Genomic DNA, 25,610 nt, shown 5'->3' on the forward strand with positions numbered 1-25,610 from the left:
AGAGGAAAAAGAGTGGAAAATAAAGGAAAGCAGGGTAAGAAGGAAATAATACAGGAAACAGGGAAAGAGAGGGAAGAGGAAAGGAAAGGAAAGGAAAGGGGTGAGAGGAGAAAGGGTAAAGGAAAGTGCCCTGCCCCACCCTATATTCCAGACTTGGGGCTGTTGCCATGGTGACTGGTTGGGGCATGCACGGCTGACTTGATATGTGATACGTGTACGTGTGTGTGTGTGTGTGTGGCATCTTTGGTTTTATCATGATGAGAAACTTTGTAAAGAAAATTTAAACAAAAACAATCATTTGTTTGTAATTTAAAGTAAAGTATTTCACATTATATCATAATTATGAATGTGACAACATGAAATAAATGAACACATTAAAGACATTTCGTGTCCTTTATTTAATTTGTTATATTATGACAAAAAAACTGTGGTTTTTGCCTTGTTCTCATCTCTGCTGCAGCACAGATGGAGATCAGCTGATTATGAATTCATGAATTTCTGAAAAACATGAATACATCACACACACACACACACACAATGCTGTTGTATTTTAATCCCTGGCTACAATAGGAACCAGATGCTCGGCTGCAGGAGAGCAGCACTAAAGCGAGGCAGCCGATTGGTTCAAGGCCAGGAAGTGAATAAGAGGAGGAGGTGTTAGGGGAGAATGGCTGAGGCAGGAGGAGGAGGAGGAGGAAGGCTTTTTAACCCCAAATAACAACAGAAATCACAAGCACTGATAAAAGTCATGATTTAAAGTGCAGCATTAACAGCGCTAAAGTGATCAATAACACACACAATGGGTTCTGTCGCGTGTTTCAAATAATTCAAATAAATACAAATGTTTTTGTACAGTGAGCGAATCAGAGGTGTGTGTGTGTGTGGCATCATGACAACATATGTATGCACACACTCTCACTCATACACACTCCCTGGAGACATCATTAGAGAGCAAAGAGAGGGAGGTGTTAATTATTCACAGCCCGTGTGTGTGAGTGTGTGTTAATAACTGTGATTGATCCACATTAACACTGTGAGGCAGACACACATCTAATGTCCTCGGGACAAAATGGCCGTTGTCTCTGAAACACTCGTCTTTTCTAACACAAAGAGACAGACTCACATATGATAATATTCACTGAAACTCTCCACTGACTCTCAGCTGATCAATCGCTCCGATTATCAGCTGTTTAAACTGATCATTTCATGTGATTCTGTGTTCAGCATTGTGCTGAGTCATCGTGAGAAAGTACACCGACTGATCAATACTTCAAAACAAAGCTCTTATTCTGAAAAACAAACATTCAACTTCCCTCTACATTCTTCTCATACTAAAAGACACGGCAGCTTGCTGCTGCCCCCTGCTGTAGAACTTCAAACAGTGCAACTACACAACTACAGCACATTCATATTCTCCTCTAAACATGTTTTGTGTGGGTGTAACTATTCAATTTCAGTCAATAAATCAATACATAAGTGTAGGAAAAAAACATTAAACTCACAACAAGGGAAAATAATTAGGTTAAATTTGACAAAAATACAATGAATGTTTAAATACAATTGATAGCTTTCATTATGTCACAAGAACTTGGAAAAAAATGTAAGTGTTTTCTAAGATCTGTTTAAAAAAAGGTTTTCAGTTTAATCCGTGCTCTTTCACATAGAGCACGTTCCGTCAGGTCTCCATGGTAACGGAGAACAAACGCCTGCCTGTGCCGCTCGGCGTCGACACTCATGTCATGGAGCGACGACGACGGGTTCGATTGAAGACGACGACCGTGTCGAGGGGAAAACAGCTCTGAAGACTGAGCCTGAAATCTGCTGTGACACAGGGCGTCATGGCTTCAGTCTGCCAACAGGGGGCACTAATGACCAACTACACTGCTCTCTTGTCACATTGGAATTAAAGTCAGTTAATCAGAGTTTTTAAACTCTCAATGTAACTTCCAAGTTAAAAAACTACATATACTCAGTGTGAAGAAGAGAGCAGCTGTATGAAAACACTAATAATACAGAGATTTATCATTATTATAATTGTTATTATCATTATTTATACTGTAAAAAAACAAGTAACAAAACATCATGTGGATTTAATAAAACATGTCAAATCAAGGTTACACAATCTAAACAACAACAACCTGAGAAACACACGTTCGTCCCTACACGTCCTTATCTAATGCAGCCTGCAGAGGGCGCCAGTGCTCATACAATAATAACTCCCACACTGAGATTTCCAGGGTCACATTCCACTGTGCTGGTGAATATTTTATAAAGCGTGTGTGTGTGTGTGTGTGTGTGTGTGTGTGTGTGTGTGTGTGTGTGTGTGTGTGCTTGTGTGCGTGTGTGTGTGTGTGCGTGTGTGCGTGTAGCATCTACCAGGGACAAATGAGTGTAAAGTTTCTCTTCTTCATCCCCAGAGAGATCATCTCTGTTCATCTCTGACAAAGAGACAGAGTGACCTTGAAGATGTGCATCACTGTAACACACACACACACACAGTGAACCAGGCCACGTCACGACATTGTGTAAATGATTGTGTATTAATTCAAACACAGCAGTCACACAGTGACCTCACAGCTTCACCATCACAGTAAAATAAATTGTACAAATCAGCAGAATGACAGAAACGCTGATGTTCACGACTGAAAAAGCAACTACATGTGAGTTCTCAGTGTCCGTTTATCTCGTCCTGAAATAGCTGCGAGGTTGATGTGGAGAAGAATCGAGCGTCTGTGTGTGGCTCAAATTCAATTGGCCGATATCACGACAACAACCACCACCACCACCAGCAGCAGCAGCAAATCTGTCTCTGTGTTAACATCCACTTCTACTGGCCACGCGTTTATCTCTGTGTGCTTTTATAACCAGGGTTCTCACGCCTGAGGTGACATCAAATTCAAGGACTTTTTTCAAGGACCACTTGCCTCAAATTCAAGGACTGAATGTGCTGACACAGGTCAAAATGGGAGGTCAATTGTTAGAGATTGTCTTCGTCCATGATTTCAAGGACCCCTGGGAACCCTGAAGAGCACATCAGTGGCAGTTCTTTGTTGCACAAAATTCAGTTGAGTTTTTAGTTGAGTTGTAATGTAAGTTCCTAACTAAATAATTATGATTCCCAATGTTATTGTGATGTTATGTAATGTATATAAGATATATAAGAAGAAGAACACACAGTGGGTGAGAAGGTTGACATTTCAATCCCAGACTCCTCTGCTCCAATTACATCAATTATCAATATAATATTTATATATGGTATAAATAAGTTAGTTAAGTCATTTTACTAAATTCACTAAAATTCACTAAAATAAAAATAAAAAGTGAACTTTTAAGTACATATGTGATGAAAAATGAGGTTAAAAACGTTCATTCTGAGCGTATGAAGTTGGCTGTTTGACGTTGTTATTGAACATCTCAGTTGTTTGTTGTGTCTTGATTCGACATCTGATGGCGTTCTCTTCTCTCTCGGCTTGTTGTTGGTCATTTTTTCCCTCTGGAGGAATTTGGGGCTTCCCACTCACACTGCATCTCACAGAAGCCTCATTTTTCTCCCACAGTGCTTTGTTGATGAAGGGATCAACTTTCCTCTCCTCTCCTCGCTCCCTATGGCCTCGTCCTTTCAAAGTCCGTTCCCTGGTTTCCTCTCCTCGTCCTGAATTCAGCTTTAATCCTCTTCCTCTCTCTTTCTTTCTTCTCGTCTTTGCTCAAACACGCAAACAAAAGTCATCCGTATGGAGCTTATGGCAGGTGTTTGTCTCACACTCACACTGCTGACATCACAGGGAAACAGCAAACAACAGAAAGGTCACACACAGAGAGACTGGAGGTGAGCCAGCTTTGCAGCACAGAGTGACTCATCTTTCAAACACAAGATCTTTGTGTGTGGACAGCAGGAGGCAGACGGTACCGAGCTGCTGCTGCTGCTGCTGCTGCTGCTGCTGCTGCTGCTGCGACCAGAGCCGCGTCACTTCCTGTGGACTTAATTATCCTGCAGCCTGACCATCACCATGACAACACACACACACACCTCTCATCCACGTGTGTATGTGTGTGTGTGTGGGACACGGATGGAAAAATAAACAGGGAGCAGGTGAAGCAGCACTGATTCATCACCATCATCATCTCTAACTGGTTATTTCTGTTTCACAATACGACAACTTTATTCTGATCATATTTTCATCAATGATTGATTTTAACTCTAAATTAATATGTAAAACTCCCCACAGAAATGCAGTTGGGAATTCTGAAAACATCCAAAAGACTTAAGCCTTTTAACTCTGATAGTTAAAACTAACCAACAGCTCCACAATTTCTAGCTATTTTCTTCCTGTTTCCAGTGTTTTTTGGGTCTAACTCCTCCCACAGTTCAGGTAAAAGGCAGACAAGGATTCCATTCATTTTCAAATGGAGAAAAGTCGCTCAAAAAATGCAAAATATTTGTTAATTGTCCTGAATAAGCGGTATTGTTGACTCAGCATTCCTGACTAATGATACATTTTTGTCAGAATGAGGACACTGTACATCAAACTACTACTTTTTAAAATTAGTTATTTCATTAATAATTATTTCAGTTTTTGACTGATGCATGAAGAAAACGAGATGAAATCATGAACTGATTGAATGGAAAATCATGATTGTCGTTGGGAAAAACATTCCTGTGATACTTTGCTGTCAACAGGAAGCATGAGAACTCCCTCTGTGTGTGTGTGTGTGTGTGTGTGTGTGTGTGTGTGTGTGTGTGTGTGTGTGTGTGTGTGTGTATAAAACAGCATTAACCATGTTCCTGTGCCAGTGAATCTGTCCAGCTGCCAAAAAACAGCGCCCTCCGATCCTGCAGGGGTCAGCGCTCCTCTTCCCCCAACTACAGCTGAGGCAGATTAATCCTCGTGTACTTAAATCAAGTGATTTATGAAGCTCGGGCTGGCGGACACACTGCTGTTTCCTGAAGGTGAAACTCTACACATTTAACCAGATCAGACATAAACCAGGAGACTGGAGACAGAAAGACACGTCTGCAGGTCAAGTGTGTTTGTCCTCCACAGCTCAGGACGACAGGAGGAGACGCTTTTAACGAGGGAGTGAAGAAAATCTGAAGCATTTCAAATGCCGAATTTTATTAAATAAGACATTTGAGCTTAGTGATGGAGGCAGCAGTGGATCAACAACTCCTGCAACTGGAGTGTGTTAAAATCACTGATTTGGGCTTTGGTGTAGGAGAGTGAGTGGATTACAAATCCTTAAGCGTTCCTTGATGATGTGGTTTTCATGTGTGCTGCGTTTAGGGCGGCAACGATTAATTGACTATTAAATGATTACTAAATGAATCATTAACTGTTTGTGAGTGTTTTTTCTTAATTAAAATAGGTTTTCAGCTTCTAAGATGTGAATATATTAAAACTGAATCATTGTGCTTTTGAGAAACACTACTCAACATTTTCTGAAGCAAACAACTAATCGATTAATCCAGAAAACAATGAAAAGGTGATTCGATGATGAGAATAATCACGAGTTTCAGCCCACGCTACGTTCACTGACCCTGGTCTAATTCAGCTAAGGCAGCCGGTGGCGATTGTGGAGTTAAATAAATTAGTCGCTGAATCATTTATCGGTGATCGAGGCGAGGCCTGGAGGGACAACGAGCATCTGCTTCACTCCAGACACTCTCTCCACCCTCTGACGCCTCCACCAGCTCCACAATCGATGAGACAGGAAGTGACATCGACGTCTCGGGGGAGTCGTATCCTCCGCACCCACATCTTCCTCCTCTGATGTTCCCCTCTCATCCTCAGTAACCTGATCTCCTCTCTGCTCTTAATGATTTTTTGTGTGTGTTGCGCTCATGACTCTGTAATCTCACATTAATCTCCGTTTCTGCAGCAGATCAACAAGACGCAGAACAAAGGAGACGTTTCAGGAGTGAACAGGACAGGAAGCTGAACTATTTTTACACCTGAATGAGATCAGTGTCCGAGCAGGGCTATTGTTTCTGGTGCGGTCAGTGTCTGGAGCTTCCGTCATAGTAAAGAGAGACGAGGGGTTTGTCCTGCAGCTGGACAACACAGCACAGAAACACACCGTCAATAACTCAGCTTTTACTGAGCTTTTACTGTTTCCCCCTGCAGTTTGTAGTCTTTAAGATGATTAATGCCAACAAAGGAAAGAACGAAATGCTGAAAACTTTAAAATATTCACATAGTAGATCATAACTGTGTGGAAAAATGCCAAAATGATGAGATAAAAAGTCAAATACGAGAACATTAAGTCATAAATGGAATAAAAACTAAGAAATGTGACTTCTAAGGGTAATAAATATCAGATAAAAAGTCATAAACATGAGATAATATGACATGAACTCACATCTGACATTTAATACAAGTCAAAATTTGGAGGATTATGTCTTATATGTGAAATAAAGTCAAAAATAGGACAAAAATTGGAGAATAGTCATCAATGCAAGAATAAAGTGTTATACATATGAGATAAATCTAAATTATGAGATTAAATTAGGAGAACTAAGTCATAAATATGAGATAAAAAGCTTGAAATATGACATAAGTAAAAATTATGACAAACAAATGCATAATGAGAATAGACTTGATTTAAAAAAAATCATAAATATGGCATCAAAGTCATCAATATGTGAGTAAAAAGTCATAAATTACAAATAAAAGACAGAATTATGAGATCGAGTCATCAATTCGTCCTAAATATAAGATTAAAAAAGTATAATTACACATAAAAGTCAAAATTATGAGAATATAATAGCATGTGTGAGATAAAAAGTCAAAAATGTGAGACAAAAGGTCAAATGTGAAAACTGAAACTAAAGACAAAAGCAAACCCTGATCGGTTGACCGGGTCTCTCCGAGTCTCTCCGAGTCTTAAATCACATGCGTGTGTGTGTGTTAATGACATGTATGACTGGTCGTGAGGCGTGTGCGTCCTCAGCAGGAGCGTCCACACTGACTTCCTTTCTCACAGCAGGAGTTTCTGTCGTGTCCAGCAGCCGTCCACACTGAGGACTTCATGTTCTTTCATCCAGAGTTTACAAACAGCCTCAGTTTGTCTCTGCGTGATCTGAGCCGAGTGTCCACACAGTGAGAGGAGGAGGAGGAGGAGGAGGAGTGTGAACGTCTCATTCAGCACCACCTCACTCTCACACACACACACACACACACACACACACACACACACACACAGAGTGAGAGACGGAGACATGCTCAAACGTAGTAAACAGAGCGAGGACGCTGCCGTCGACTGTTGAGCAGAGGATTGTGAACAAATGTTCATTTTTCCAGGCCCTTGAGCAAATGTTTCACCTCGAGGATCAAAGAGTGAACATCACATGTCAGCTGAATTTTTTTGAGTCATAAGAAGAAATCCCCATTCCTGTTTTTAAAAACAAAACCTCCATCATCACCTCAGGGTCACTGCCAACATCCAGACAACACACACACACACAAACTTCAGACAACATGTTCCTGCTGCTGGAGACAATCATGAACAGAGAGCATCATGGGAATAATCTATTTGAACCACCTGACAATTATAGCGGTGGAGTTAAATTACAATTTGTGTCAGTTAAAGAAAGAAAATAATATACATTTTTTTGAGTTTTAGGTTAATTATACCTAATAAAAGTCCGTAATGTGAGATTAAAAGTGGAAAGTGACTTCAAACGCCAACATTATGAGATTAAATACATCTAATTTAGGTAACTTCTCACTCTGCCACACCAAAGCCCATAGAGAAAATCAGGAGTTGTTGATCCACTGCTGCCTCCATCACTAAATTGTAAATGTATTATTTTGTGAATTCGGCATTTAAAATCCTTTGATCAGACTAACCTCAGTGGCACAAAGTGACCACACGGGGCAGCAGTAGACCAGCTGCTCCCGTGTCCCCACAAGCTAAAATCACTGGTTTTCTCTATGGGGTTTGGTGTAGGAGAGTGAGTGGTTTACAGTTTGTAAACCGTCGAACAGTGAGATAAAGACGTGAACGTGTTCTTAAGATATCGTAGACTTAAACTGATGCAGGAGTCTTTTGTTAAGAGGCCAAACATTTATTTTACATTGTCTGGGTGTAAAACGCGCGTTGGCAGCTGTGAAGAACCAGACGAAACGAATGAATAATAAATGAGTGACATGTTCAGGACCAGATGTTTCCACATAATCAAACTGAGCAGCTGCTTCAAATCAGAGTGAAGGAATCAGTTTAAAGCCTTTAAATCCCTGAGTGACAGCAGCGACTTCCTCCACGACAACACATCACATCTGTGACATCAACAACATCATCAATACGATCAATATTGTCATCTACACACTGACGGCTGCCTCTGCAGTGATCAATGACTGATCATAAGCATCGTGTTCAATAATTTCTGCTTCAGGACGCTCGTAATGTTGCAGTTGTGAAACATGTTAAACACATTTTTCCTCGTCTGATGTCACTGATTAAAACAAGATCCCCGATCATCAATCGTTATTGATTATTGCAGTAATTCCCTGTGAGTGCATCATCTCTGCACATTTCCACCTCTTAATCCCAGCAACAGTCACCAGAGGAGGAGGATTAAAGGGAGCAGGGGAAAGTTGTAATCCACGACTAATCCCAGTGATCCCAGTTAACCTGCTGCACAGAGTGACCTCTGAACTGTGGCCGCAGCTGCACGCGCCGCCTGTGACCCTCGACCTGGACGCCAGCACGGCAGAAACGTGTGACTGTGGTCATAAATGTGTTTATGTAATAACGACAAACATAATCTGAAAAACTACTTTACAAACGTGAGGCAAAAACGTTGCATTCATAAATATGTATAAAAATGTCAATTTATTCCTTGTGACATCTATATTGAAGGAACCTACATCAAACTCAATTTAGGGCTGTGGCAATAAATCAATAATCGATTAATTGGTATTTAAACAAGTTTGTCTGAATATTTTCTGGGGTTTTTTTGCTCCGTGTAACAAAGAAATCATCATCATTTTGTTTGACAACGTCATCGTTTCCAGGTTTAGGGTTTATTTTCACTATTTTCATACATTTCATGCACCAAGCAAGTGCTGAAAATTGAGAAAATAATGACAACAATCTGTAGATGCAGCCCTGGTTGAATTACAGCCCACAAACCAATAACTGATCATAAACATCTTATTTACAACTGCTTTAGATTCAAAACTGTTTGTTTTGTACCAAAAACAGAAAGATTCGATGGAAGGTTAAGTTACACGCTGACTCAGCGTCCGGCAGAGTGATGACGTGGCGATTTATCTAGTGTGTGTGTGTGTGTGTGTGTGTGTGTGTGTGTGTTTTCCACCTGCAGAGCTGCTGAGTCATGGTGACGCTGGAACAGCAACAGCCAGGTTCATGAAAATGTACAAACACAAACACAAACACCAACACCACGACAACAACGTTTAAGACCTGTCACTGACATTATTACATAATAAACACACACTCCTCTTCATCATGACGATGAGTGTGTGTGACGCTGCTGACCCTCACTCCCTCCTTCACTGAACACACACTCGCTGCTCTGCAGCCCGACGGTGACTCACACTTCACCTCGTACATTAACACTGATGACAGAAAAATAAAAATACATCATGTTTGCAGCTGGGAGATAGAGGAGGAGGTGGAGGAGGAGGAGGAGGTGGAGGTGGACAAAGGGTGCAGAGATGTCAGAGTAATTTCCACAGTGAGTGAGTGAGTGAGTGGCAGCAGTTACGTAACGACTAAAAAAATCCTCGTTTTTAAAAGCATCGCCGCGACGATTTCTTACGTAACGGCACTAAATGGACAATCTGCCTCCAGCTGATGCTTCAAGTACAACGTTAAATAAACAACAGTGATGCTGCGAGGTCGTCCTAACGTCTGATGATCAGCAAAGATATTCAGCGCGTAAACCACAAGAGTTAAATATTCACCGTGCAATAGCATTTTCTTTACTGCTTAAGGTCCCGCGTGTAAAGTGTAGTAAAACCAAAGATAAAACAATGATACTAAACAATCAGCTGATTATGTGCATAGTTTTTATTTATTTCCCCAGAATAAGCCGTGAGTGATGTGAATATTCTTTCCATATAAGAAAGAAAGAATGAATTGAAAAAAGAATATTTTTTTACTTTGTAGACAAAACATGACACTAAACTAGAGCTGTGACTAGCGATTATTTTCACAGTCGATCATTTAGTCATCGTTTGGTCCGGAAAATGTTGAATAATGTTGATCAGTGTTTGTCAAACCTGGAAATGATTCAGTTTTAATGATTTCTTTCTTTTATGAAGCAAAGAAACAAAGAAAATATTCACATTTAAGAAGCTTAAACAATCAGAAATCTTGTTTTAATCATGAAAAAAGCCTCAAACCGATTAATCAATGATCAAAATACGATTCATTTAGTAATGGATTAATAACCGATTAATTGAGTAATCAATTCAGCTCTAGGAGCATCATTAATTTAATCATTATTTTTTTATAGGGCTACAACAACTAACCACTTAATTGATTGAGGTGTTTGAGTGTTTTTATAATAAATTGTACAGATTTTTCAGCTTCTTCAATGTGAATATTACGTTTATATAATAAAGAAATATTTAAAAATGAATATTTTTTAGTTTGTAGACAAAACAAGACACTTAAGATTTTCTCACATTTCATGGTACAATAAAAATAATTGTACGTTGCAGTGCTGTTCACATGGACGTTCTACTCTATTCTTACATAATTATGCAACTTAAATAGAACATATGGTCAATTATAAAAATCTCTACGAAGAAAATGACAATGATTTTTTTTTTACGTTCCCTTTAAACCACACAACTAAGCTTCAGGACATAAAACTCTAAAATCATGGGATTTTGGAGTTATTTGCGGTTTGTTTTCTGGCTCTTTGCTCGTGTTTTCATCAGTTTTGTGAACAGTAGCCGTGCAAACGTCACAGAGTCATATCTGCCATCATGTTTGTGTCAGGTAAACTCCCTGACTTTTATCTGCGTCTCTTCTACAGACCACGGGTGGCTCCGGTGGGGATTGAACCTCAAACCACGTCGGTCTGCGTGCCTTGCTCTCTCCCATGTCAAACCCTGAATACGACTGGAGTCTCATCAGAGACGGCACAAACCACTGAAACCTGAGAGTGAACATTACTGAGAGAGAGGACGGACACACACACGCACACACACGAGGAACACACACACACACACACACACACACACACACACAGACGGTGGCTAAGTGGGTCACATGGTGCGTTCACTGACTGTAGGCAGCTAAACTGAGACAAAAGCAGTGGAGACAAAGGCCGCAGTGAAGAGGAGACACTTGTGTTAGTGATAAAGAGAAAAGACAGATTTAACCTTTTATTCAGATCCTACTTTTCAACACGTCCACGTTCACCGACAACCGGCGCTTTTGTTAATTTCTTATCCAAACAAAGTCAAAGCCGACGCTGCACACAATGGTGATTTACGACCTGTGGTCGCCGCGGTAACCCACAAAGTGATCAAAGGGAGGTGCGGACGACGTCTGTCTCGCTTAGCGAAACATATCCGTCAACATTCCGACCGTGATCTCTCACATTTTTCCACCAAACCACGCCGAACTCGCCACTGGACTCACCGGTGTCCTCCGTGAGTCATGTGACAAGTTTGGAGGCCATCGGTCCAACTGTTGGACAGTTATGATATGAAGACATCCCTGTGTATGTGAGACACTAAGGCTACAACCATTGATTGGTTGTAGCCTTACATACGAGTTCCAACAACATTGACCATAAAGGGCTGAAAATGTAATAATACGAGTTCCTACAACATTTATGTTTAAAACAATTATCAAAGAAGACGTGACAGACTATAATAAACAATAAAACTAAAATCCATTTGCAATGAGCTGCAGCCATTGTGTTATTTCAAACAGATTTGTTGTTCTGCTCCATTTCAGACGCAAACTGACATCACTGACCCCGCTTCACAGTCTGATGCTTCTATGGGGAAATATGTTTAATTACTGCTGTGAACGTCAAGTGTTTCTTGTCCTGTGGAGATGCTGGCAGCAGGAACTGAAAACTGAGAGCGCTCCGTCTGAAACCTGATCTAATATCAGATGTCTGAGAGGAAACAGCATTAAAAACGTCAATCGGGTCCAAACTAGGGGTCGAATGATTATTGACCTGGTCGATATTAAGAGATATGAAGCTGCTGCTTCAACGGACAACAATGTGGAGCCTCTCACTGCTAAATATGAATCTGTAAACAGTGTTTTTGATGTATATTAAAAGCACTTAAACGACATCTTGTGTTGGAGATTGTAAAATGTTGAAATATCTTTTTACTGTGAATTTGTGTCAGTTCCAAATATCAGTTATCGGTCTCATTAACTAGTAATGATCAGTATCGATATTGTCCCTCATAAAGAGAATATCATTCGAACCCTAGTCCAACATGTGCAGATGTGGTTTATCTTCTTTTTTACTGTTTCCTGTGAGTCCAGTGTTTGTTAAAGCTCTAGACTATACGTCGTCTTCCTCCTCCTCCTCCTCCTCTACCTCCTCCTGCTGATGCTGCCGTTGACTGATTTCTACCTTCTGTAGAAAGTGGGTCAGTGTCACCTGGCTGCCTGGACTTTCATCAATCCTCACACACACACACACACATGCAAATGAGTCCCCACAGCAGCAGCAGCAGCAGCAGCAGCAGCAGCAGCAGCAGCAGCAGCAGCAGCAGCAGCAGCAGCAGCAGCAGCGGACAAGGGGAGACATGAGTCACAGCAAACGGAACAAGGCCCAGTCTCAAAAAGCGTCTGAGAACAAGTGACGACTTATTTACCAACACACGGTATTCTAACGGCAGCGTGTTGACCTGTTGTGTCACATGATGTGAATGAGTGACACTTGCAGATGTGCAGCCAGAGGTGAAGAGAAAACTGTGACAGCAGCAGCAGCAGCAGCAGCAGAGTCTGTGCTGCTGTTATTTTGGGTCACTTCCAGCATGAATGTGAGCAGAGTGAGTCACCGACACTGTGAGCCTGAGAATTCAGGAAATCTAACCAGTCACTGCTCTGACTGCTGTGTTACGTATGAGCAGCTGTCACTGATGTACTTCTGTCTAATCCTGATTCACTTCATGTTCCCCAAAAAACACTCATCCACACCAGACCCCATTCATTTTAGTCCAAATTTAGCAGACAGGCATAAACATCCAGGGCAAAACTCAACTGCAGTGATTTCCTTTTTATCAACGCAAAAACTTAACCCACCATATGCAACACTGTTAAACATATTCTGTGTGTTAAACTCAAAAGCATTATGAGTAAACACCTCAGAGGAAACATTTTAAATCGTCTACAAACTCAATGAAGTCTGGCAGAGACACTGGGCCACACTGTTTTTGGTCGATGTAAGCAGAGACACAACAACACACAACACAACAAACATGTGCTCCTAATCACAAACTTCACAGCAACACAATCTGGTTCTTACTGTCATATCAACAAGTGATACCACAACTATTTCATAAAGATAAATATGCATCATATGACAAAACAGCTTTAAGATACTAAGTACCAATAATTGTAGTGAATCAAACGGCTGGCTATGAAGGACCAGGTGACATTGATGCCAAAAGCCATCCCCAGACAAAGAGAACAGCAGTAATTACATATTACATACACGTGTACAGGAAGTAACCACATTTTTTTCTTTGAAAGAGACAAAGCAGCAGACTCGGTCTGCCTTTATACTCCTCTATACTCCTTAGCTAATGAAATAAAAGAGACAGAGAGCTTTAGGCTTGGTGAGTGACAGGGGGCTGAATTTGCACGTTTCCACTGTTTTTGTGATCACAGTGATGTTATTATAGTGTTACAGTCGTGTGTAAACACTCAGCTGTGCTTCTATAAGCAGAGAAATAAACGATGACTGGTATATTTGGACTAAATGACCGTCTGATGGTGACAGAAGTCAAATTAAAGAGAGAGTTCATCTAAACTTAACATCAGCAGTTTTCCAAAACATAGCCACATCCCGTTGTTACTGATTCAGAACTATGACGTGGATGAATGAGAATCTTTACTCACATCTGACTACAAACATGTGACCTGCAGCAGGTGTTGGTGCAGCAACCAGCATCATCATCATCACTTCACCTGCATATTCCGCATGAGATTCTTACACTATGCACTTAAAATAATACATTTCTTTCTAAAGAAGTATATGTGACGTCACGTGAACATTGAACACACACCAGTGAATCAGTGTGAACCAGTTTCTGGATTGTTTATACATGTAAGCATGTACAGAGGTCTTCACCTGAGTCGGCCCCGCCCCCTTCTTACCTTCGATGGCGATGACATGCTCCCGGATCTGGTTCTGCAGCAGCGGCTCCTCCACGCGCTCCAGCAGCTCGTAGATGGAGTAGATGTTCGGGTGCACGGACTCGAACCTCTGGATCTCTGATCTGATGGCGGCCGAGTTGGCCAGATGCTGCTGGTAGTTCATGGCTGGATCCCAGAGGAACACCAACAATGTATCCCACAGATGGCGAGGAAGAGGTGATGATGAAGGTGATGGAGGAGGGTAAACAGGAAGGTGGCAGCTGTGACCTTTTGCTGCAGTAACAAGTGAATTTCCCTCTATGGAGGGATTGAATCAGTAAGAGGGGGGGAAACCCTGTTAAATCATGTTTTAGCACCGTTCCCCGGTGAAATTCCGCTATATCAAAGGCATTAAAGTGCCTTAATTCTCCTCAACATCCTCCAATTAAACAAATATCTCCGGGCTGGATCAGCAGAGACGCCCGGGCTGCTGCTGCTGCTGGTGGTGGTGCCCACAGAAGGCAGCTGTTCCCAGTGGTGTCCCAGCTCCTGACTCCGGTGTGCGGCAGTAGGAGCACCGCCTCCCCATACTCCGCACACTCAGCACGGGTTAGAAAGTCACTTCTTCGGGTTTAACAGTATTTTGAAATTGGTTTCTTGAACCCCTTTAGTGTCATAACTGAGCGGACAAGCAGGATAAAAAACGGCCCTGTTGCCAGGTGGCTGACGCTAGCTGTCGAATGCTAACTAGCTGTAGTTTTCAGGATAAAAATAAACGGCCTTAAAGCTAGGTGGCTAACGCTAGTCGGCTACTGCTAACTAGCCGTAGCTGCCAGGGTAAAAATAAACTGCCTTGTTGCTAGGTGGCTGAAGCTAACGGCTAATGATAGCTACATGTAGCTTCCATGCCAAAGGAGGAGGGGAAACAAGGAAAACTGACCGGTTTTGTTATGTTAAAGTCGGCTTTCCATAGCGACAGGGTAGGCAGCTGAAGCCCCGGAGAGGGGGCGTTTATTCGGCTGTAAAATTATCATAAAGTGAGGTAGGAGCTGGAGCCAGCAACGGCGACTTCTTCATAAACAGTCCGTGGGTCGTGGTGGGGAACTGGGATGCCAGTTCCCGTCCGTCCCGCCGTTCTTTCGTCTTCGGTACAAAATGACGTCCTCGGTCAATTAAAGCCCAGCGGCGGGAACGCAGAGGAGCGCGTGCGGTTCCAGAGTGAAGCCAGGTAAATGATGCTGTGTTTCTCACAGGTGCGTCCCGCGCGAGGTCCCCGCTCCCTGAGTGCAGCTGGTGCTGAGGTCCATCATCCCGTGAACGCCGGAGCTCAGTGAGTGAGTGTCCCACACGGGGACGTCATGACGTCAAGGCGTTTCCTCCTACACGCGGTGAACAGTACGAATTCCGGTGTATGGTTTCAAAATAAAAGCAGAATGACGTACCAAACAAAAAGTTTTTTTGTTTCATTTTTGTATATAAGTATACACACTGGACATGCTAAACAATTTTGTTCAATATAGGGCATTAACACGTATACTCTCATTAATAATCATAATGTTAAATTTCAATGCAAGGGTGAAAACCTTAACGACTTCTTAGAGTGTTTTTTGATTTGAAAATGATTAAATTGTAAAGTCATGAATCATGTTGTCTATAAAATGTCAGAAAACAAGAAAAATAAACAACCATGAAAGACACTATGTACTATCAACCTGCTTTTGAAGACTACAATTTTTACAGTGGTTCTCAATTATTTTCTGTCATGCCCCCCTTGACAACAGAATTCTTTACAAGCCCCCCCGAATTGAAATACAACCTGATAATATTTATCTGTATAAATCACTGTATGAGTTGTCCCGCCCTGCTGGGAGGGCGCAGAATAAGAATAAGTACTGAATAAGAATAAGTACTGAATATAATAATTATACTGAGTATAAGTACTGAATTATAATAATATAAAAACACAAATTCAACAGTTAATAACTTGTTTAATGGTAGTTTTAACATATGTATATATATATATAAGAGTAAATGTCCTGTCAACTTAGCTCAAACATAAATTTGAATTATACGTTTTATTCACATTAAAGTTCCATTTGCTAAAGATTAAGACACATCATTGACACTCATTTTCCCGTGACTGAGGTTTTGTATTTTGAAGCGAGCTTTTATTTTGAACACTAAACTGCTCTACATCCGGTTTTCTTCTCTTCCATTGCTGTGTACTTGACGCAGCCGCATTCACGATGTGAGTTGTTGCGTGAAAGGTGCGCAAAGACTGACGCAAAAATGTCTATTAATCTGATTTACTCACATAAATATATTTTTATAAATAATTTTAACATAATTCTTGAATAAATGCAGAGCTCCTTCAAAATAAAGTCACGTTACGACGCACTAAACAGGCAGAAATCAGACTTGATGCTTTTATTTCCTAATTTTATCATTAAAATCAACAACACCATGTGGAATAAAAAGAATTTTGCAGCGCCAGAGTTACTTCCTGCTCACAGCATCAGTGTGAGGCAGCTGCAATCCTCTCTCCGTCCAGCAGGAGGTGGTGTGCGATGCCGCTCTTCTTCCTGCTGCCACCCGTGGCTTTGATGCAGCACTCGTGTTCCCGCAGCGTGAAGCTTGTCTCCGTGCCGTCGTCCACGAACTCTCCCTGTGGACACAAGACGCAGACGACTCACGTCCAAAAATGTCTTCATTTTCACCTCAATTTTTTAGCACACCTAGCTGAGCTTTAAATGAATGTATGACATCAATAATGTTAATATTTTCATATTTTTACCGTTGTGTCCATTTTCTGTCCGTTACACCAAACATCCATCGTGTCTTTTTCTGTCAGAGAAACACAAACAACAGCCTCTATGTTAGGAATTATTATTAGCTTCAAGTGTTACTGGCTTGACTCCTCCCCCTGGTCCTCACCCAGCACCACCCTGCACTCCTCTCCGTCCACACTCAGCAGCCACGTCTTTGTCGTCTGGGCCCGCTGGTCGGTGAACTTCTGCAGGCTCCGCCCACCCACCTGCAGCGTGTACTCGTAAGTGAAGCCGCCGACCGCCTCGATGGTGATGTTGGCTTTGGTGTTGGCTCCTCCCACTGTGAATGCTTCCTTTCCGACCAGCTTGAACATCCAGTCTTTCCTGATGACTTCCTGTCACAGAGATGGCTTTTACTTTGAAAGTGTTATCCTAAACTTTAGTAAAAGTACACAAAGAAAAAGTTTGGTAAAAATTTCACATTTGGTACATCCCACACCAAACCAGTGATTTTAGCTGGCGGGGACGCAGGAGCTGCTGGTCTACTGCTGCCTCTTGTGGTCACTTTGTGTCACTGAGCTAAATCTTAATGAAGGATTTTAAATGCCGAACATTTGAACTTAGTGATGGAGGCAGCAGTGGATCAAAAACTCCTGCGTGTGTGTGATGTTAAAATGACTGATTTTCTCTATTGGTGCTTTGGTGTGGGAGAGTGAGTGGTTTTTTCTAGAGCTGAACGAAACACATTTGATCTAAAACTAGTTGAATTTTCACTGTCAGTGACACAGGTGAAGACCCTCACCTGTCCGTTGATGTAAACAACGCGTTTCCCTGAAGTTGTCCCGTGAGCAAACTCGATCCTGTAAACGCCGTCGCTCAGCTCCACCTCCCATGTGGCGACCACGTCGTCACTCAGCATCTCTGCTGATGCTTCTGCTGATGTTTCTGCTGATGCTTCTGCTGATGCTTCTGCCGATGTTTCTGCTGATGTTTCTGCTGATGCTTCTGCTGATGTTTCTGCTCGTCGTCAGGACGTGACGAGATGAAGGTTCAGAGGAGCAGGAGCAACATCTCCTCCATCGTCCCGGGCAACAGGCTCTGCAGCACTGAGGTGTCCACTCAGCAGCAGGTGTATTACTGTAAGAGGTTTAGCTGCCTGCAAAGCTGACACACACACACACACACAGTCAAAGTAAACCTAAACAAAGAAAAGGAGTCAGTTATAAACAAGCATGGGACCTAAACTTGAGTGAGCTTATAGTTTACCAAAAATGAAATCACATCATTGAAAATATTGACATTTTCTTTGATTATTTTTTTTTTAAACTCCATAAACCTGAACTAAAGTTTTGATCTTAACATGAGTTTTCTGCAGATGGTGAACAGTGTCTTTCAGAAATTTAAGTCAGATAGGTGTTTTTTCCCTCTGTATGTCATCAAATGACAGCGCCTCCTAGTGTCCCTTCAGCTTTGAAAATGACTGACACATTAAATACTGTATGTCTATGACAGTAAGAGCCATTTTTGTCCCCTCTCCACCCAAATAAAGTCAACCTGGAGCTGCAGAAAAAGACCGTTAAAATGAAGATCTCATGTATAAAGTTTTTCGATACATATCTATATATATATATATACATATATACTGTATATATATGTTATATTTAAAGAACTACAAAAAGAAAACTGTTGACATTTCATTACTGTATGGAGCTGCGTGTGTCTTTATTAAAACTGAGATTTTCATCAAAATAGATCCATAGGTTACAGATTAAACTGAGAATGAGCTACATTATATTTACTATTTTAGTGAAAATGTTTAAATTGTGATTTACATGCTTATTTATTTTCATTACTTTCTTTAGAACGTACATTTTTTAGTACAAGAGGGAACACATAATGTTTGTTTACATTAGATTATAAAACGTCAGGTGATAAATCATATCTGTGTGTGTGTGTGTGTGTGTGACGGGGCAGGTCAGACCAGCTGCACCTGTTTGTCGTCGTCATCTGATACGAGCTCAGGTGAGATCACATCGACCTGTGGTGAAACGATGACATCATCATCATCACTTTCCTTTAAAAGATTTGAACATAACATACGAGTGAGGTCAGAGGTCACCGTTCTCTCCCGCAGCTGAAGCCTAAAGGTCAGACTGGTCTCCGTCTCGTGTCGTCATGGAAACCACCTCCTTCTCCACCTTCTTCTCTCAGTGGCTGATGTGATGAAAGAAAGTGGAGAGAATATTTTTGAAAAGGTTTAAAGGTCAGTGTCAGGATTAAAAATCAATAATGAATCATCAGTGAGGTTTTATTTTATATTAAAAAAAATTATATTATCTTTAAAACGGGTGATTAATTTTCTTCAAACTGACTTATTCATTAATCAGATGATTGAAAATTAAAATTATTTAAACCTGCTAAATGACATGTAAAACCTCAGCTTTGTTTGTCCTGAAAACTTGACGTATGGCGCCATCTGGTGGCCACGCCCCCACATCAACTGAAGAATGATCTTCTATCTATAGTGAGGTTTATTTAAACATGTTTTTATCTAATACTGTTGTTTTTTTAATGTCAGGAAGTAAATCTATCTCACCAGATTTTCAAGTTAAAAGCCTTTGAATTTGTCAAAATCAATCAAATGTTCCAAGTCTCATTTCCTATTTATTTTTCAATGCTGTTGGAGGGTGAATAAATTCATGGTTTAGATTTAGATTAACCTTCAATAAATGTTTTATGACAGAATCAATTATTTATAAATTATTGCAGTTTTGTTTGATATTTCTTCTTTTTTCATATTAAAATGTGTTATTTTTGTTATGGATAATCTTTTATGAAAATAATAATAATAATCGGCTCGATTGATACCGGCACAAAAGGGGGGGAAAAAAAGACTGATCAATATCTTTTATTATCAAATGGATACAAGGTTGTCTCTCTCACACTCACATGCGCGTGCGCACACACACACACACACACACACAAGCACGCACACACGCACACACACACACAGTGTTCAACAGCAGATCCCTTTGAAAATCTTCAGACTATAAATTACACTTGTGTCTGTGAAGCAGGTGAACAATAAAGTTTGATACAAAGGAGTGTTTGAAGTGTCGTTACATATCAGGAATGTGAGAAAACAACAAAACAAGAAAGACGAACAAATAAAAATAACGTTGGATTAAACTAAGTTTTTGGCTTCTGAAAAACAGCAGAGGTCAAAGGTTGGCAAACGACACAGGATGTTTCACTCTGGCACTGTTCACAAAGTATCTGTTGTTTGTGTTGTTGCTGCTGCTGCTGCATGGAGGAAGTGGCCATCAGAACATGGATGCTGTGTCTTTGATTGTCATTTAAAAAATGAGAAAAACCACAGCAGCACCACAGCTGTGACGGTTAACTGACCGTTAACTGGAAACATATCATTGTTTTCATTGTTCCTCTTTGGTTTAACAGGAAGTTAGGACGTCTGCACTGTTTCAAGCTGACGTGAATGAACGTGAATCAACCTTCCTCATGAGCGGGGAATCAGTGTTTTAGTGTTTGGAAAAAATCCTTTTGAGAAAACCTCAACACCTTTTCACTCTCCCACACCAAAGCCCATAGAGAAAACCAGTGATTTTGACATCACACACACACAGGAGTTGTTGATCCACTGCTGCCTCCGTCACTAAGTTCAAATGTCTTATTCTTTTAATTCGGCATTTAAAATCCTTTGTTTAGACTAACTTCAGTGACACAGAGTGTCCACACGAGGCAGCAGTAGACCAGCAGCTCCTGTGTCCCCACCAGCTAAAATCACTGGTTTTCTCTATGGACTTTGGTGTGGGAGAGTGAGTGATTTACAAACTTCAGTTTCCTGTTGGAAAAGTCTGTCTCACAGTGAGCTAAAGACGTGAACATGTTCTGAAGACATCGTAGAATCAGGCTCACGTAGATTTGACATCATCTACTTCATTTATCTAATGAATATGTTGTGGTTTTTGCACGTGTGTGGACACGATGGTGGTCACGTGGTTTTCTCATTGACTATTATCATTGAAAATAAGTGAGTACAAGTAAATGCTCGTGATCACACAGAGCCGTGTGTGTCATAAAGAGGAAGCAGCAGCAGCCCAACAGAAGAAGTGAGAATCCTGTCATGTGACCATCATTACATGCAGTCACCTTTTCCTTTTATTTTGATTTTATAGATTAAAATAGATTTTTTTTGATGATATAAAGCTGCCGTCTGCTGCTTTCATTATTATAGATATTATTATTATTATTATTGTCATTATTGTTGGTGTTGGCACAGCGTCACCTCCAGGTCACAGGATGCAGCAGCGCTTCTTCTTCTTCTTGCCGCTGGGTCCGTTCTTGTCTTTGCTCTCGGCCATTTTCTTCTTGCGCACCTCCCTCATGAGGTCGAAGAACACCTGAGAGAAGAGGAGGGACAGGTAAATGAGGGGGGCGGAGTCAGCCTCAGGCAGGCAGGCGGGGGAGGAGACAGCAGCGTGTTTGAACATGATGATGATGTTTGAGTAAGAACCTGCACAGAGACACGAACCACGACAACTGCACCACCTTCACACCAGTCACAAATATTATACATATAAATAATGACACTTTTTTACACTTATTTACAAATCTGCTGAGTTTGACCTTTGACTCAAATCTCATCAAGTTGTCTTTAAATAACAGTTTCTACAAAGAACTGAGGTAACGTGTGTGTGTGTGTGTGTGTGTCACTGGATTCTTTGAAAACAATCTGGTGATGCAGGAAGTGAACGTACTGCAGCTTTAAGTGCATATACTAAAATGATAAGAGTCTGATTTTTGGTTGGACTAAGACAATAATTTGGATTTCTAAAAGTCACACAACATAAACATATTAGTCTGACTAAAATCAAGCTAGTCTTAGTCAGACTAACACATGTGGATAATGTGAGTCATAGTCCGATTACTCCTGCATGCGTACGCTTAGTCAGATTGGAGTCGGACTCTGTGTTCTGCACATGCACCAAAATGTCCTCCACGGTCTTTGACCTGGAAGTAGAAGGAGACGATGTATAACCTGCGGCGCCGTCTTTCTTCAGACAACGCGACAACCACAAGTTCAATTCTGACAAACACGACAAAGTCCGGAGCATCCTTCCTTCAAAGATCGTGTCCCTTGAAGGTTGTGACATGGCGTGTCCTACCTTGTCGACGTTAGCTCTCGTCTTAGCGGACGTCTCTACGTACTGGACGCCCCACTCGCCGGCCTTCCCAGTGGCCTCGTCCGCGGACACCTGCCGCCGCTCCTCCAGATCCGACTTGTTCCCCACGACGAGCAGAGGGATCGCCTCCTCCTCCTTCACCCTCAGGATCTGCTCCCTGATAGAACAGGAATAAATAAACCACCCCCACAGACGTTACAGTGGTTCAGTCCAAACAAACCATGTCGCGATATGAAGCCGGCTTGTTGACGGACCTGAACTCGGATGTGGCGGTGAAGGACTCGTGCTCTGTGATGGAGAAGACCAACAGGAAACCTTCTCCACTGCGGAAGTAGTTGTCCCTGATGGCAGCGTAGTCCTCCTGTCCCGCCGTGTCCAGGATGTCGATCTGGACGTCCTCCCCGTCCAGCACCACCTTCTTCCTGTAGCTGTCGGCCTTGGTCGGCTCGTAGTCTTCCACGAACTGTGACCAGAGAAGAGAAGCGGGTCATTGTCGAGAAACAGGAGGACAGAACAGGGTTTGGAAACAGGAAAAGGGGCGGTCCTAAAGTCTCACCTCGTCGTACATGAACTGCAGCGTGAGGGCAGACTTTCCCACGCCGCCACTGCCCACCATGATCACCTTATGAAGAACCAGGGATGTCTGGTTCTTGTTCTTACCGGACGCCATGATTCTGGTCTACGTCAGTCCTACAGCTCACAGCGCAGACCCACTACTGAAGACCAGAACCAGGAGAAACCAGGAGAAGCGAGAAGAAACCAGGAGAAACCTGGACCAAGAGGAACCAGGAGAAACCAGGAAGGACTCAGAAGGACCCGGAGGAACCTGGAAGAAATTGAAGATGAATTTATAATCTCATGAACATCATAAACACAGTAACTGTATCATCTGTACATTCATATAAACAGCCAGAAACAAAAAACATCAATTAACTGATCATAAATCAAACATTATTGATTCATGGACACCTGATTATCACAGGAAATCAGTTATTAGATAAAAGGTCCAACTATTTTGATAATTGATGAATTACTTAAAGTCAGACTTTGAACTTTTTTTAATATAAATCAGTTCTGTTTTCCAGAAAAACTGAAAATCTTTGGTTTATTTGAGGACATCACACAATCGTCACTTTATCGATTAATGAAGAAAATAATCAACAGATTAAATCAGTAACGGTGAAAAAGATTAACCATGCTGCAGGGTGAAAACACCTTGTGTTTACAAAGTAAACAAACTGTGTTAACACTGTAAACAACTACTTTCACCATTGATTACTGTGTCGATTTATCCATGAAATGAAAAAGAAACCACAAAAAATTCATATTTAAAATCCCAGGATAGTTTAAATAATCCCTCACACTGATCAATAAATGATCAGAGTGGTTGGCGGATCATTGATTAATCGATAGATCGCTGCAGTTGTAAACAGAATGACCTCTGCTGCCCTCTGTCCTATAGTAAAGGACACAAACAGCAAAGCAAAGCAACTCCATGACTGACACTTTAACTGTCACACTCACACGTCACAGACTGACTGATGACGTCACACAGCACAACTATTATGTGATAATAAAACAGAGAAGTGTGTGTGTGTGATCACAGCTGTCAGCTACAAACTACAGGACACTCTACAGACTCCTCTGTTCCCGCCTCCAGCTCAAACCCCGCCCCTGAATGGTGAGTTCAGTGCCCGGGCCTCGCTCTGATTGGTTGTTCACGCTGTCGCTCTCTGTGCTGGGCGCTAGCCACTGAAGCAGCGACAGTTAAACGCTTTTTCTCCCCCCACCACCCCCCGACATTAAAACACGTCCGTGCGGAGACGCTACGACAAACACGTACGCGTTAAAGTGCGCAGTGGACAAAGCGCTGACTCACCCGCTAACGTGTGTGTGCGGCAGCCGCTGAACAATCCGCCATTAAGCGACGCCAATAGAGAGAGAAAAGTTCCACAAGTTTGAAGACAGACGCTGCTGCTGCTGCCCCACCTTACAACCGGACTCTCACCAAGATCGTCTATGTACGAGAGGACCAATCACTCTGCGGCTGTAAACAGGAGCACGGAGTCACCGCTCACAGGAACACACAACGAGGTCACCGGAAAACACACACGAGTGATACATCATCACGTTTTACCTCCTCTCAGCGTGAGGCTGATACTGTTAACAGGATATGACGTCACGGAATTCCTCATTTGTCTCGTGTATTATAATTTATCTGTATTTTAATTATTTAAATATTAAAGTACACGTATTTGCATAAAACTAACAGCGAAACTATTTTCAAAATAAAAGTTTATCTATGTACAAAAACCGGTGTAGCTCTTTATATTCATTCATTACAAAACATTTATATTTTAATAATAAAAGCTTAATAGTTTTTTTTAAATGTATATACATGTGTAAATATGTATTTTTTGATGATTAATTTACACATTTTAAATTGTTAAAGTTAATAATGACCACGTTTTACTTGCATATAAAATACATTTTAGGAATTTATATGTAAAACCGCATAGTTCATGTATAACGTATTTATTTGTTAACATTCGTTTATTTCGACATAATGAGTGCCATAATAAGCACAGGAAGTAAAATAAAAGTCCTGTTAAAAGATGAATTCTGCTATTTTCAGATACCGTTGTAATACCCATACTTGGGCAAAAGATGGCGTTGTTTCATCACTTTGTCCAGGGCTGCTCGCAGAGGAGCTCAGTGACGGATGATGGTCATTTAACTGAGCACACACTCACATCGTTTACACTCAGCTCTCACCTGTTTCTGCACCTCCTGTTGTTTTGCTTTATGATAATAAGCAACTGACAGGTCAAAGGTCACTGCAGCTGCACCTGTCTGGCGTGGAGCTGATTTGTTTCTAAAGTTTTTACTAACAAATATTGTAGTTGAGGACGTGCTGTGGTGCTGCAGACACTCATTAGTCACATTTGACTGCAGAGGCTGCAGCTGTTTGGATGCATGTGGACATTTATATTTATGTTTATTAATAATACAGTGATTAAAACTAACAAACATGGAAGGATAAGGTGTTCACATCTTCAGGCATTTTAAGAACATGTACACGTCTTTATCTCACTGTTAGACAGACTTTTTCAACAGGAAACTGAAGTTTGTAAACCACTCACTCTCCCACACCAAAGCCCAGTGAGAAAATCAGTGATTTTAACATCACACACACAGGAGTTGTTGATCCACTGCTGCCTCCATCACTAAGTTCAAATGTGTCATTTTGTGAAATTCTGTGTTTAAAATCCTTTGTTCAGATTGACCTCAGTGACACAAAGTGACCACACGAGGCAGCAATAGA

At 41.4% G+C, this 25,610-nt stretch overlaps 3 protein-coding genes across 6 annotated transcripts in view; all 3 read right to left on the minus strand.

Annotated features, from left to right (window-relative positions):
* agap1 (ArfGAP with GTPase domain, ankyrin repeat and PH domain 1) overlaps nt 1-15,658 on the minus strand; it is a 99,435-nt gene extending 83,777 nt beyond the window's left edge. For both annotated transcript variants that reach the window (XM_044012374.1, XM_044012366.1), the window contains exon 1: nt 14,335-15,658. In XM_044012374.1, coding sequence (XP_043868309.1) covers nt 14,335-14,497 — 163 coding nt within the window. In that variant the 5' untranslated portion in view covers nt 14,498-15,658. The remainder of the gene's footprint in view (nt 1-14,334) is intronic.
* Nucleotides 15,659-16,725: 1,067 nt separating this feature from the next.
* On the minus strand, nt 16,726-18,159 carry faimb (Fas apoptotic inhibitory molecule b). Of its 2 annotated transcripts, none has more exons than XM_044014858.1 (4): nt 17,884-18,159; nt 17,248-17,476; nt 17,108-17,157; nt 16,726-16,978 (listed from the first exon to the last, which is right to left on the minus strand). In XM_044014858.1, the coding sequence occupies exons 1-4, from the start codon at nt 17,998-18,000 to the stop codon at nt 16,829-16,831; spliced, it is 546 nt and encodes a 181-aa protein (XP_043870793.1). In that variant the 5' UTR covers nt 18,001-18,159; the 3' UTR covers nt 16,726-16,828. The 2 variants fall into 2 exon arrangements, with proteins under 2 accessions (XP_043870793.1, XP_043870794.1); XM_044014859.1 differs by having other exon boundaries at nt 17,248-17,472; nt 17,884-18,044.
* Nucleotides 18,160-19,232: 1,073 nt separating this feature from the next.
* LOC122759843 (ras-related protein ralB-B-like) lies at nt 19,233-24,437 on the minus strand. 2 transcript variants are annotated; one of them, XM_044014849.1, is made up of 6 exons: nt 24,165-24,437; nt 22,842-23,111; nt 22,540-22,748; nt 22,268-22,442; nt 21,388-21,502; nt 19,233-19,295 (listed from the first exon to the last, which is right to left on the minus strand). In XM_044014849.1, exons 2-5 carry the CDS (start codon nt 22,953-22,955, stop codon nt 21,395-21,397), a joined length of 606 nt encoding a protein of 201 aa, XP_043870784.1. In that variant the 5' UTR covers nt 22,956-23,111; nt 24,165-24,437; the 3' UTR covers nt 19,233-19,295; nt 21,388-21,394. The 2 variants fall into 2 exon arrangements, with proteins under 2 accessions (XP_043870784.1, XP_043870779.1); XM_044014844.1 differs by lacking the exon at nt 19,233-19,295 and having other exon boundaries at nt 19,974-21,502.
* Between the last annotated feature and the right edge of the window lie 1,173 nt (nt 24,438-25,610).

This window comes from Solea senegalensis, linkage group LG2 (assembly GCF_019176455.1).
Source record: "Solea senegalensis isolate Sse05_10M linkage group LG2, IFAPA_SoseM_1, whole genome shotgun sequence".
Classification (NCBI taxonomy): domain Eukaryota; kingdom Metazoa; phylum Chordata; class Actinopteri; order Pleuronectiformes; family Soleidae; genus Solea; species Solea senegalensis.

Coding starts and splice junctions, on each gene's coding strand:
- faimb (XM_044014858.1), bottom strand. CDS start 18,000: ATGCTGAGTGACGACGTGGTCGCCACATGGGAGGTGGAGCTGAGCGAC. Junction 17,158..17,247: donor GGAGTGCAGGGTGGTGCTGG/GTGAGGACCAGG, acceptor TTTCTCTGACAG/AAAAAGACACGATGGATGTT. Junction 16,979..17,107: donor GACAGAAAATGGACACAACG/GTAAAAATATGA, acceptor TTGTGTCCACAG/GGAGAGTTCGTGGACGACGG.
- LOC122759843 (XM_044014849.1), bottom strand. CDS start 22,955: ATGGCGTCCGGTAAGAACAAGAACCAGACATCCCTGGTTCTTCATAAG. Junction 22,443..22,539: donor ACCGCCACATCCGAGTTCAG/GTCCGTCAACAA, acceptor CTGTTCTATCAG/GGAGCAGATCCTGAGGGTGA. Junction 21,503..22,267: donor CGAGAGCTAACGTCGACAAG/GTAGGACACGCC, acceptor CTCTTCTCTCAG/GTGTTCTTCGACCTCATGAG.